General features: G+C 55.4%; 1 protein-coding gene across 1 annotated transcript in view; it reads right to left on the bottom strand.

Moving 5' to 3' along the window:
- Positions 1-402: 402 nt before the first annotated feature.
- Positions 403-12,769, bottom strand: part of LOC127587497 (tripartite motif-containing protein 46-like) — a 46,383-nt gene continuing 34,016 nt past the window's right edge. Inside the window, exons 8-11 of the mRNA XM_052045857.1 lie at positions 9,872-10,174; positions 8,631-8,928; positions 6,566-6,938; positions 403-538 (exon numbers count right to left, since the gene is read on the bottom strand). Of these exons, the coding sequence (XP_051901817.1) occupies positions 533-538; positions 6,566-6,938; positions 8,631-8,928; positions 9,872-10,174 (980 nt within the window). The 3' untranslated portion in view covers positions 403-532. The remainder of the gene's footprint in view (positions 539-6,565; positions 6,939-8,630; positions 8,929-9,871; positions 10,175-12,769) is intronic.

Here is a 12,769-nt window from a genome sequence, read left to right on the forward strand (position 1 = left end):
GTACACTGCAGAAAACAGTCTACAGACTATGTCACATGAACTTGGACCCAGGCAGAAGTGATCTAGTGATCGTCTGGAGCACATTTGCAGGAGAAGGGAGAGGTTTGCAAGAAATGGCAGGTGCCTTTGCAGCCAATGGCTGCATTCCAGAGGAGAGGGGTCCTGGACCCCGGCTCTCATGCAGAAAAACATCGCTAATCCAGTCATTCCTTCCTCTGGTGTAAGAAAAATGCAACCCAACTCGTGGAGGGGGAATAAAAAACACCAAATCACCCATCCCTCCCCATCCCCCACCTCCCTCCTGAACCCCCCTCACCGCCAACACACATAATCCCCACGGAAGGTCGAGCGCTAACGTCCGCCCCTTCCGCACAACACACACGACCCGCCCCCTCCCCCTCCCACCCGGACATTCGTAACTCCAGGCCGTTGACCTCGAGCTTCAATATCGGCGTTCCAGAATCCGGGCGGGGGAAAAACGGCAGCGGACGCAAGGGTCCCGGGTTCCAACCTCCGAAGGGGCTGCAGTTGTTCAGAGCTAAACAGGGAGGGGGGGGGGGGTCAAATCACAAAAAAGATTAAACGCGGCGGTACAGTGGACAGTGAAAAATCCATCAAGAATTACAGAGGGATCTTGACCAGCTGGATCAGTGGGCCGAGGAATGGCAAATGGAGTTTAATTTGGATAAGTGCAAGGGCTTGTGTTTTGGGAAGACAAATGAGGGTTGGACTTTCACAGGGGATGTTGTAGGACAGAGGGACCAAGGAGTACAAGCACAAGGTTCCCTGGAAGTGGGGTCACAGGTAGACAGGGTGGTGAAGAAGGCGTTTGGCACGCTGGCCTTCATCAGTCAGGGACTGAGTGTAGAACGTTGGGATGTTGTGTTGCAGTTGTACAAGATATCGTGAGGCTGCATTTGGAACATTGTGTTCAGTTTTTGTCACCCTGCTATAGGAAAGATGCCAGAGTTGGAAGAGTGCAGAGAAGATTTATGAGGATGTTGCTGGACCCGAGTTATCAGGAGAGGTTGGACAGGCTAGGACTTTATTCCTTGAGTGTAGGGGATCGAAGGGTGAACTTAGAGGTGTATGACTAGACTATCTACATAGAGAGGCAGATAGGGTGAATGCACACAGTCTGTTCCCCAGGGTTGGGGACCACGAACTACAGTATAGTATTAATGGTAGGACTCGTGGCAGTGTGGAGGATCAGAGGGATCTTGGGGTCCGAGTCCATAGGACGCTCAAAGCGGCTGCGCAGGTTGACTGTGGTTAAGAAGGCAGATGGTGTATTGCCCTTCATCAATCGGGGAATTGAATTTAGGAGCCGAGAGGTATTGTTGCAGCTATATAGGTCCCTGGTCAGACCCCACTTGGAGCACTGTGCTCAGTTCTGGATCGCCTCACTACAGGAAGGATGTGGAAGCCATAGAGAGGGTGCAGAGGAGATTTACAAAGGATGCTGCCTGGATTGGGGAGCATGCCTTATGGAAACAGGTTGAGGGAACTCGGCCTTTTCTCCTTGGAGAGAGACGGAGGATGAGGGGGGGACCTGACAGAGGTGTATAAGATGATGAGAGGCCATTGATCGTGTGGATAGTCAGAGGCTTTTCCCCAGGGCTGAAATGGTGGCCACAAGAGGACACAGGTTTAAGGTGCTGGGGAGTAGGTACAAGAGGGGATGTCAGGGGTAAGGTTTTTACTCAGAGTGGTGAGTGCAGTGGACTGGGCTGCCGGCAACGGTGGTGGAGGCGGATACGGATAGGGTCTTTTAAGAGACTGTTGGATAGGTACATGGAGCTGAGAAAAATAGAGGGCTATGGGTAAGCCTAATAACTTCTAGGGTAGGGACGTGTTCGCACAGCTCTGTGGGCTGAAGGGCCTGAATTGTGCTGTAGGTTTTCTATGTTCTATGTTTAAGGTGAGAGGGGAGGAGATTTCATAGGGACCTGAGGGGCAACTTCTTCACCCAGAGGGTGGTCCGTGTGTGGAACGAGCTGCCAGAGGGAGTGGGCGAGGCAGGTACATGAAGAACATTTAAAAAGACACTCGACAGGTCCCACGGATGGGAAAAGTTTAGAGGGATACGGGCCAAACACGGCAAATGGGACTGGCTTAAATGGGAATCTTGGTTGGCATGGACCAGTTGGGCCGAAGGGCCTGTTCCTTGCCGCGTGACTGTGACTGCAGCCTTGAATGCATTGGCCAGGTACAACAGCAGACTTTTAAGAGTCTGGTGCTCCCCAGGATAATTCTTCCTCTGTTCCCATGTCTGCCAGTCAATGAGGGTCACACAGGACTACAGACTGCCGGAAATCTGGACTGGGAAGACCAGCTGGAGAACTCAGCGGGTCGGGCAGCATCTGTGGAGGGAGGTGGACAGTCGACATTTCCGGTCGAGACCCTTCGCCCGGACAGTAGGGGGGGATGGTCAAGTATATTTTCGCCCTGGGGACAAAGTCAAGAAGAAAATGGCTAACACGAGGGGACAGAATTTAAGGTGATTGGAGGAAGGTATAAAGGGGGATGTCAGGGGTAAGTTTTGTTTACACAGAGAGTGGTGAGTGTGTGGAACGCACTGCCAGCAGAGGTTGTGGGGGCAGATGCATTAGGGACATTTAAGAGACTCTTAGATAGACACATGAATGATAGAAAAATGGAGGGCTATGTGGGAGGGAAAGGTTAGATTTTAGAGCAGGCATCAGATTTCTGAACAGTCCATGACCCTACCTCGTTATTCCTTTGTTTTTTTGCATTATTTTATAGTAACTTCGTCTTTGCACTGTACTGCTGTTTGCAAAACATTTCACAATCTAAGTCAGTGATGATAAATTTGATTTCTGAGGACCTCCTCGTCTCCACCCTCGTCCCTGATGCCGGGTTTTTAAACCCAAAATATCGACCACGCCTGCCTCCACCGAGTGCTCGATCCGCTGAGCCCGGTTTGTATCTCCGCCGATCATTCCAACCACACCTTTCACAAGAGTGAAACGACCCCAGGTGGAGTCCAACGCCGTGCCCACTGGGAGAATGTTGGGGACGGGGAACTCCATGCTCGGTCGGAGAAGGGAGGATTTTGAAGAGCGGTCTTAGACAGGTGGAGAGATTTCGGGAGGGGAATTTCAGAGTCCAGGGTCCGGGCAGCTAAAGGGCGGGCTTACACAGAGGAGACAGGGATTATGAGAGATCGGAATTGGAGGTTGGAGTGGGGGTAGTGGGGGGAGGGAGAAGATGAAGTTTGGTGGGGGGGGGGGGGCGCAAATAGGACAGGAATTTCAAAAATTGACAGAGGTTGGGAATCCAGCAGGTAGAATCAGGACAGTTTTGAGTGATCTCTGTCGTCATGGTAGCACCGACATACGGAGGGATCTTGGGGCCCAAGTCCACAGCTCCCTCAAAGTGGCCCCACAAGTAGACAAGGTAGTAGAAGAAGGCGTACAGCACATGTGCCTTCATCGTTGGGGCGCTGAGTTTAGCTGTCAGGAAGTCAGGTTGCAGGTGTATAAAACTTTGGTTGGGCTGCACTTGGAGCACTGTGCGCAGATCTGGGGTCGCCCTCATTACAGGAAGGGCGTGGAACGCTTTGGAGAGCGTGCAGAAGAAGTTCACCAGGACGCTGCCTGGATTAGAAGGGTATGAGCTGTAAGGAGAGGTCGGACAAACTTGGGTCGTTTTCTCTGGAGTGTTGGAGGCTGAGGGGAGACCTGATAGAGGTTTATAAAAATCATGAAAGGCATAGATAGATAATCTTTTCTTCCCGCCCCGCCCCACAGGGTAAAAATGTCAAAATATTAGAGGGCAAATGTTTAAGGGGGGGGGGGGTTAAGTTCAAAGGAGATGTGCGGGGCAAGTTTTTTTTTTACACAGTGGTGGGTGTGTGGAATGTGCTGCCGGGGTGGGGGGCAGACACAGATAGGATATGACAGGGTGGGTGCCTCGAATGCACCGTCAGGAGCAGTGGAAAAAAGATTAGATAGCAGCGTGCAAGAAACTCCCCCCCCCCAGTGTGTGTGGGCGAGGGGGGAGTTGATGGGGAATTGTGGGGAGAATAAAACGGGGGTCGGTGCAAAATGGGTGGTTGATGGGTTGGCTCGGACTGACTACTGGGCCAAAGGGCCTGTTCGGTGACTTTAGAACAGTACAGCACAATACAGGGCCCTTCGGCCCACAATGTGTGTGCCAACCTTTAAACCTCGCCTAAGACTATCTAACCCCTTCCTCCCACATATCCCCCTATTTTAAATTCCTCCATATGCTTATCTAACAATCTCTTGAATTTGACCAATGTACCTGCCTCCACCACCCGCCCCAGGCAGCACATTCCATGCCCCAACCACTCTCTGGGTAAAAAACCTTCCTCTGATATCTCCCTTGAACTTCCCACCCATTACTTTAAAAGCCATGCCCTCTTGTATTAGCATTGGTGCCCTGGGAAAGAGGCGCTGGCTGTCCACTCTATCTATTCCTCCTAATATTTGTACACCTCTATCATGTCTCCTCTCCTCCTCCTCCTCTCCAAAGCCCTAGCTCACTCAGTCTCTCCTCATAATGCACACTCTCCAAACCAGGCAGCATCCTGGTAAATCTCCTCTGCAGCCTCTCCAACGCTGCCACATCCTTCCTATAATGAGGTGACCAGAACTGGACACAGTGCTCCAAGTGTGGTCTCACCAGAGTTTTGTAGAGCTTGAAGGGCTCTTAAACTCGATCCCACGACTTATGAAAGTTAACATCCCATAAGCTTTCTCAACTACCCTATCCACCCGCGAGGCAACTTTCAGGGATCTGTGGATATGAACCCCCAGATCCCTCTGCCCCTCCAAACTCCCCAGAATCATGCCCTTAATCTTATTCTCCGCCTTGGAGTTTGTCCTTCCAAAGTGTACCACCTCACACTTCTCCGGGTTAAACTGCATCTGCCACTTCTCAGCCCAGCTCTGCATCCTATCCATGTCCCTCTGCCATCTCCGGCAGCCCTCCAGACTATCCACAACACCCCCGACCTTTGTGTCGTCTGCAAATTTGCCAACTCACCCTTCTACCCCCTCATCCAAGTCATTAATAAATATCACTAAAAGCCATCTTCCTGCTCTGTACACACAGCCCGACCCACCTTGTACAGGACGCTTGTGGGAGAGGCAGAGGCACAGTAAATGGTTCCAATCGTTTCTCCAGAGTTGAAACGTCATAATACTTAGCAGGAAAGAGTGCAGAGGAAGATTTACGAGGACGTTGCTGGGACGTTATGGAGAGAGGTCGGCAAGGTTGGGACTTTATTCTTTGGAGCGTAGGAGACTGAGGGGAGATCTTATAGAGGTGTATAAACTCATGAGGGGCATTGATAGGGTGAATGCGCACAGTCTTTTCCCCCCCCAGGGTTGGGAAATCAAGAACTAGAGGGCACAGGTTTAAGGTGAGAGGGGGAAGAGATTTAATAGGAACCTGAGGGGCAACTTCTTCACCCAGAGGGTGGTCCGTATGTGGAACGAGCTGCCAGAGGGAGTGGGTGAGGTAGGTACATTGACAACATTTAAAAAGACACTTGGGCAGGTCCACGGATGGGAAAGGTTTAGAGGGCTAGAGGCCAAGTGGGACTGGCTTGGATGGGAATCTAGGTCGGCACAGACCGTTGGGCCAAAGGACCTGTTTCTGTGCTGTGTGACTCTACGACTGGAGGGTTTAGATTTAAGGTGAGAGGGGGAAAGGTTCAAAGGAGATGTGCAGGGCAAGTTTGTTTTAAAAAGAGAGCGGTGGGTGCCTGGAATGTGCTGCAGGGGCGGGGGGGTGGAGGCAGATACGATAGAGGGTTTAGACAGACGATAAAGCCATTGGATTAGTTTCATTGGCACAGGGGTTAGCACAGACATTATGGGCCAAAGGGCCTGTTCCTGTACCACGCTACGTTTCAAGAGGTACTTTCTGGGAGAGGATGGCGGGGTTGGTTCTCGAAGCGATGGGGTCCTTATCCTTGGGTGGTGGGGTAACCCAACCCCTCCCTTCTCACTACAGGAAGGATTTGGAAGTATTGGAAAGGGTGCAGAGGAGATTTACCAGGATGCTGCCTGGTTTGGAGAGTATGCATTATGAGGAGAGACTGAGGGAGCTCGGGCTTTACTCTTTGGAGAGGAGGAGGATGAGGGGAGAACATGATAGAGGTGTACAAATATTAAGAGGCATAGATAGAGTGGACAGCCAGCGCCTCTTTCCCAGGGCACCAATGCTCAATACAAGAGGGCATGGCTTTAAAGTAATGGGTGGGAAGTTCAAGGGAGATATCAGAGGGAGGTTTTTTACCCAGAGAGTGGTTGGGGCACGGAATGTTGCTGCCTGGGGGCGGTGGTGGGGGCAGGTACATTGGTCAAATTCAAGAGATTGCTAGATAAGCATATGGAGGAATTTAAAATAGAGGGATATGTGGGGGAAGGGGTTAGATAGTCTTAGGCATGGTTTAAAGGTCCGCACAACATTGTGGGCCGAAGGGCCTGTACTGTGCTGTACTGTTCTATGTTAACCCTCTCCCTCTCCTCCCCCACCCCCCACCCCCCCAAAGCCCCAGCTCACTCACCCTTCTGTGGGGCGCCATTGGGGGCTTTCTGCTCGGGCTTGGTGGCCACCAGCTCCTGGAAGGTGGAGGGCTCCCCCTCCCACAAAGCAGAAGGCCGGGCAGACGGGTCCACTGCAGTCCACGCCACACTCCCACAGGCTCCGGAAGGATACCGCGTCGTAGAAGGTGACCCGGCCCCTCTCGTAGTCCAGGCAGATGCCCAGCCGGGAGGGGAGGGGGAACGGTGCCCCCCGCCGGGTCGCGGGCAGGTGGCAGAGGGGAGCCCTGAGGCAGCAGCACCTTGCCCATGCCGATGGTCAGGAAGGCGTTGGGCGGGGAGGCCTCCACCGTGGCGTCTTCGGCCCCGCTGTCGTGCCCGCTGTCGGGATCGTACCTGCGGAGGGAGCGGCACTCAGTCAGGGGGTGGGGGGGGGAGGCACAGCCAAGCTCCCGGCGGAGGCAATCGGAACGATCCGCTCTCAGCAAACCTCTGAGTCCGCACGCCTCCATGCCAACAATCCTCCACGGTGCAGGAGGAATAATCCCGCTCTTATCGGGAGGACTTTGCTGCAGTTTTGAATACGACAAACGATTTACTTTAACATGCAATGGAGATGGACTCTCCTGCAATGAAGTGCATATATAGATTCTGTAGACTGTTTGTGACGCACCGTACAGATTCTGTAGACCGTTTGAGGTGCATAATGTACCGTATAAATACTGTTAGTGATCTGCACCGTAAAAATAAATGCTGTGGACTGCTGCAGTGTGCTACAGAAATGCATTCTGCCGTGATGTGCTTGGAAATAGACTCTGTGGACCGTTTGATGCAGTGTACTCTCAAAATAAACTATGTAGTTGTGCACTGTATAAATAGATTCTGTAGACTGTTTGATAAGATGTACCACCGAAATGAATGCTTTTGTAGTGCAGTGTGTCATTAAGACTTTAAAAAATAGACCATCCGTGAAATAAGTTACACACCTTTTAAGATTTGAGATCAATACTTACGGTGCACAGATTGTCACGACTCGTTGGGGGTGTCGAAACGGGCAAGGTGCCGTATCTGGCATGGGGCCAAGACGTGGCGGAGGATTGAACTTAGCCAATCACCACACTGGGATTCCTGTGAGGACAAGGGGCGGGGCGAGGCTTGAAGATGACGCCTTCAGTGGCTGGATATCCCTCAATAGCCGAGCTTGGGGGGGGGGGGGTGACAACGGACTGGGCAACACTTTGTGGCGCCCTCAGCCGATAGAAGCAGGGAGGAAACCAGAGGGGAATCGGTTCAACAGGGATCCACAACCTTTCACCTTCAAGAGGGCAAAGGGCAGCTTGAGCAGAATTAGGCTGGGGGGGGGGTATCTCGTCTGCTCCACCTCGGGCGTGGGACATCCCGGTCTGAGATCGGGGCCCCTGCTACGAGATACGGGTCCCGGTGTACCGGGGGCTTTTCCCAGTTGGACCCCTGCAGAACCGGGAACGTTCCCCAGGAATAGCCCTTGTCCCAGAACACCATGGCCAAGCCCCACTCGACTCCTGGCACACATTGAACCCCTTCCTCCCCCCCCACCGAAAAACTCCCACTATACGGATGACCTGACAGTGTGGATTGATCCTGGAGATCCCCAGACCTGGAACTGCCACTGGCATTCCACAGTCCGGAGTGCCAGACGTCACTGGCCATGTCCTGGCTCACCGGGTGCCACGGAAAAAGACGGGGAGGGGGCTCTCCACATCTCCCTCCTCTCAGGGCCACAGCTCCCCGGCAGAGTGAATGAACGTGGCCCCAACTCCCCCCTCCAACCATCCCCCCCCCTACCGATTACTTCTGGAGGGAACTCCTTCCCTGCCCCACCTTGATTAAATACACCCCTCAGTCCCCAACCACACTCTCCCCATTACTTCAACCCCCCCCACCCCTTGTCAGTCTCCCCCCACAACTATAACCCCCTTCCCGTCAGTCTCTCCCCATAACTATAACCCAGTCTCTCCTCCCGAGTCGGACCCTTCGGACTATGAACCAGGGACTGTGGCGGGGAGCGAGGGTCGGTGATGGGGAGGGGGTCCACGGACGGTTGCGTACCTGGGGCTGACCACATCCTGGGGGATGTGGAACCACTCCTGGAGCTTGCTCTCCAGGCCCACGCCGACCTTGGCCAGGTAGGAGCCAGGGTCGACAGAGCAAGCCCAGTAGTGCTTGCCCTGGGTCAGGGCCACGTCCCCGATGATTAGGTCAATGGACAGGTGGCACGAGGTCATGATCCGCTCGGCAGCAAATAGCATGGGGATCCCAGCCACACTGCGGACTGCCCGCTGGTCCTTGCTGACGATGACACGGTCCTGGCTATAGCCCCACTTGTTGTCCAGGAGGAAGTGGAGGACTGGCGGCCGAGATGTGGATGGGAGAAATGAGATGAGGTGAGACCGGCAGGCAATGTGGGGTGGGGGAGGAGGGAGAGAAATTGTGAGACCAGAGAACAATGTGAGAATGCGAGGGGGGGGGGGGTGAAAGATTTCGTCGAGACACAGACACAAAACAGAGAGAAAGAGAACAGAAGAAGTATCAGAAGACTGGCTGATATCCAAAGGGGATGCAGCTGGGGTTAACGGGGAAATCATATCTTCTGCTACACCGTGATGGTGTAAAGGGAGCTTCACCCTGTGTCTGACCCCGGGAGTGTGTGACGGGACGGTGTGGAGGGAGCTTCACCCTGTGTCTGACCCCAGGAGTGTGTGATGGGACGGTGCAGAGGGAGCTTCACCAGATGTCGGATCCCGGGAGTGTGTGACGGGACGGTGTGGAGGGAGCTTCACCCTGTGTCTGACCCCACGAGTGTGTGATGGGACAGTGCGGAGGGAGCTTCACCATATGTCGGATCCCGGGAGTGTGAGACGGGACGGTGCGGAGGGAGCTTCATTCCTGTGTCTGAGTGTGTGGTGGGATGGCGTGGAGGGAGCTTCACCCTGTGTCTGACCCCGGGAGTGTGTGACGGGACGGTGCGGAGGGAGCTACACCCTGTGTGTCCGACCCCGGGAGTGTGGATGGGACGGTGCGGAGGGAGCTTCACTCTGTATCTGATCCCGGGAGTGTGTGACGGGACGGTGCGGAGGGAGCTTCAACCTGTGTCTGACCCCGGGAGTGTGTGATGGGACGGTGCGGGGGGGAGTTTCACTCTGTATCTGACCCCGAGTGTGTGTGACGGGACGGTGTGGAGGGAGCTTCACTCTGTGTCTGACCCGGGAGTGTGTAACGGGACGGTGTGGACTGGGTCAGTGGCTGGGGCTCAGCTCGGACAGGAGTTATACCGCCCACCGCAGCCTTACCTGGCGCGGGCGGACTGCGCAGGTAGATCTCCTCGCTGTACTCCCCGTGCCCAGCCTTGTTGAAGCCGCGCACCCTCAGGGCGTAGACGCGGTCGGTGTCCAGGTGTCCCACCACGGCCCCCGTGCCGCGCACCTCCTCGATGCGCTGCCAGCGGGGACGGGGTCCCTTGGCCGGGTGGTCTGCCTGCCGATACTCCACGTCGTAGTGCCAGGCAGCTGCCGAGTCCTTGGGCAGGCGCCAGCAGAGGTAGATCTGGTCGTACGCGTAGGTGCGTTGCGTGTCGATCACCGGAGCGTCCGGCGCTGTGGGGCAAAATGCAGGCTGAGTCAGTGCGGGGGTGGGGGAGGAAGTCCAGCGTCGAAACAGGCCCTTCGGCCCGTTCAGTCCCTGCCGACCATCAGCTACCCCTTTGCATCCATCCCCATTTTATTCTCCCCCACCCCGCCCCCAAATCTACCCCTCACCCACACACCAGGGCAGCGATTTACAGTGGCCGATTAACCCACCGACCCCCGCACGTTCGTTGGGACGTGGGAGGGAACCCTCATGGTCATAGGGAGAGAGTGGAAACTCCACACAGCGCCGGAGGTCGGGATTGAACCCGGGTCTCTGGAGGCCCAAGGCGGCGGCTCTACCCGCCGTGCCAATGGGCCCCGCCCCTAGAGCGGCTTCACGGATGTTGGCTTTGGACTGAAGCTCAAGTTGTGGACGTGTTTGTCCATGATCACGGCCTCGACATGCAGAGAGAATCCCCTCTCCCAGTCTCTCACCGTCAACAGCCTGGGGGTGGGGTCACCGCTGACCCCAACTGGACCAGCCACAGAGCAGGTCAGAGGCTGGGGATCCCACAGTGAGCGACTCACCTCCTGACACCCCAAGGTCTTTTCCCCCCATCTGCAAGGGACAGGGTCAGGAGTGTGACGGGACGCTCCCCACTTTCCTGGGTGGGGTTAGTCCATGCACTCCACATCCGCCACATTACCTTTCTCCCATCTACAGGGCACAGGTCAGGAGTGTGATGGGACGCTCCCCACTTCCCTGGGTGAGGGCGGCTCCAACAGCTCTCGGGAATCCCGACACCACCCAGGACAAAGCAGCCCGCTCGATCGGCACCCCAACCACCCACATCCCTTCCCTCTACCCCCCGAAACACTCCCTCCCTCCGCCACAGCGGCCGCACCGTCTACAGAACGCACCGCAGTCCCTCGCCCGGGGCTACTCCGACAGCACCTCCCAGGCCCGCCACCTCTCCCTGCCAAGGGGGACACCACCGCCCGCAGGTTCCCCTCAACTCTGCCACCCAGACCCGGAAGCACATCGGCCGTTCCTTCACCGTCGCCGGGTCCGAATCCCCGGGACATCCCCCCCTCCCCCAACAGCACCAAGGGAGCACCTCCCCCACACGGACTGCGGGCGGTTCGAGACCGTGACGCAAATCGGGGGAGGATTTGGGGGTTGGAAACTATAAGGGCGCGGGGGGCAGGGCCAGAGGGGGTCCCGGAGACGGGGAGGGGCATTGGGGCCCGGAAGGGATCACGGCCAGATCAGGGGCAGATTTTATACCTGGGGGCATTGCCAGACCAGGAGTCTGATTGGTTGGGGAGAAGGGGTGGAGGTGAGCAATAGCAAATTGAATCAGCAAAAGAGACAGGGCACAGGACGAGCCAGGGTTAAACGCAGAGAGGTGGACCTGCGCCAGTGGCAGAGGCGGCGTGTGGCGCGCTTGCCTTCGTCGGTCGGGGTGTTGAGTGCAAGGGAGTCACGTTGTAGCTGTACAAAACATTAGTCAGACCGCACTGGGAGTACTGTGCGCAGTTCTGGTCGCCCCCATTACAGGAAGGATGTGGAGGCTTTGGAGAGGGCGCAGAGGAGGTTCACCGGGATGCTGCCTGGATTAGAGAGCACAAGGCTGGACAGACTTGGTTGCTTTCTCTGGAGGCTGAGGGGAGACCCGAGAGAGATTTTTAAAATTATGGGAAGCATAGATAGATAATCAGAATGTTCCCCAGGGCAGAAACGTCAAACACCAGAGGATATATTTTTAAGGTTAGAGGGGCAAAGTTTAAAGGCAACGTGAGGGGCAAGTTCTGTTACAGAGGGGGTGGTGGGTGCCTGGAATGGATCACCAGGGGTGGTGGTGAAAGCAGGCAGTTTTGTGGAGTTTAAGAGGCTTTTAGATAGACTCATGAACGTGGAGGGATACGGGTGATAGAGAGGAGGACATTCAGTACAAATTGGCATCAAGATCGGCACAACATCGTGGGCCGAACGGCCTGTCCGGTGCTGGACTGTTCTTTGTTCTAATGGCGGAGGGAGTCGCGGGCCTGAAACAGTTACTGTGCCTCTTCAGGGCAGCTGCTTGTCCTGTCAGACATCTCCAGTGCCAGCTGCTCCCGTTCCGTGTCCCAACACCTGCAGGTGCCTCCTCCGTCATCCCAGCCCCGAATGCGTCACAGGGACATTGCCAGAGAGACAAAAAGGTCCGCCGTCTGTAAGGTCACAGACGCGCCTCTCGAAGCGCGCTCCCTCCTGTTACATGGGGGGGGAGGGATGGCTGCGTTTTCCACGGCGCGGTCAGCTCCCAGGAGCGGCAGCGAGATGGCGAGCAGATCATCCGTCTCAGAAGGCAGCAACCAATCTGATCGTCCGCCGCCCCACCTTCCAGCCGTCGGAGAAGTCTCTTGCGCTGGGCAAGGGATCAACGCGGGGGGAGCTCCCCACCCCCCCCTCAGCACAAAAGAGGGGCAAAAATTCGACACGGTACTCCATCTGTGGCCTGTCTCTGTTCGTCTCTTTCTAAACTCCAATCCCCTTGCAATAAAAGGTCAAGTGCAATTTTCTTTCCCAAGTACCTGCCGACTTTGTGTTTGGTCTACAAGATTACTTAGGTCCCTCTG

Source organism: Pristis pectinata, chromosome 40 (assembly GCF_009764475.1).
Source record: "Pristis pectinata isolate sPriPec2 chromosome 40, sPriPec2.1.pri, whole genome shotgun sequence".
NCBI lineage: Eukaryota > Metazoa > Chordata > Chondrichthyes > Rhinopristiformes > Pristidae > Pristis > Pristis pectinata.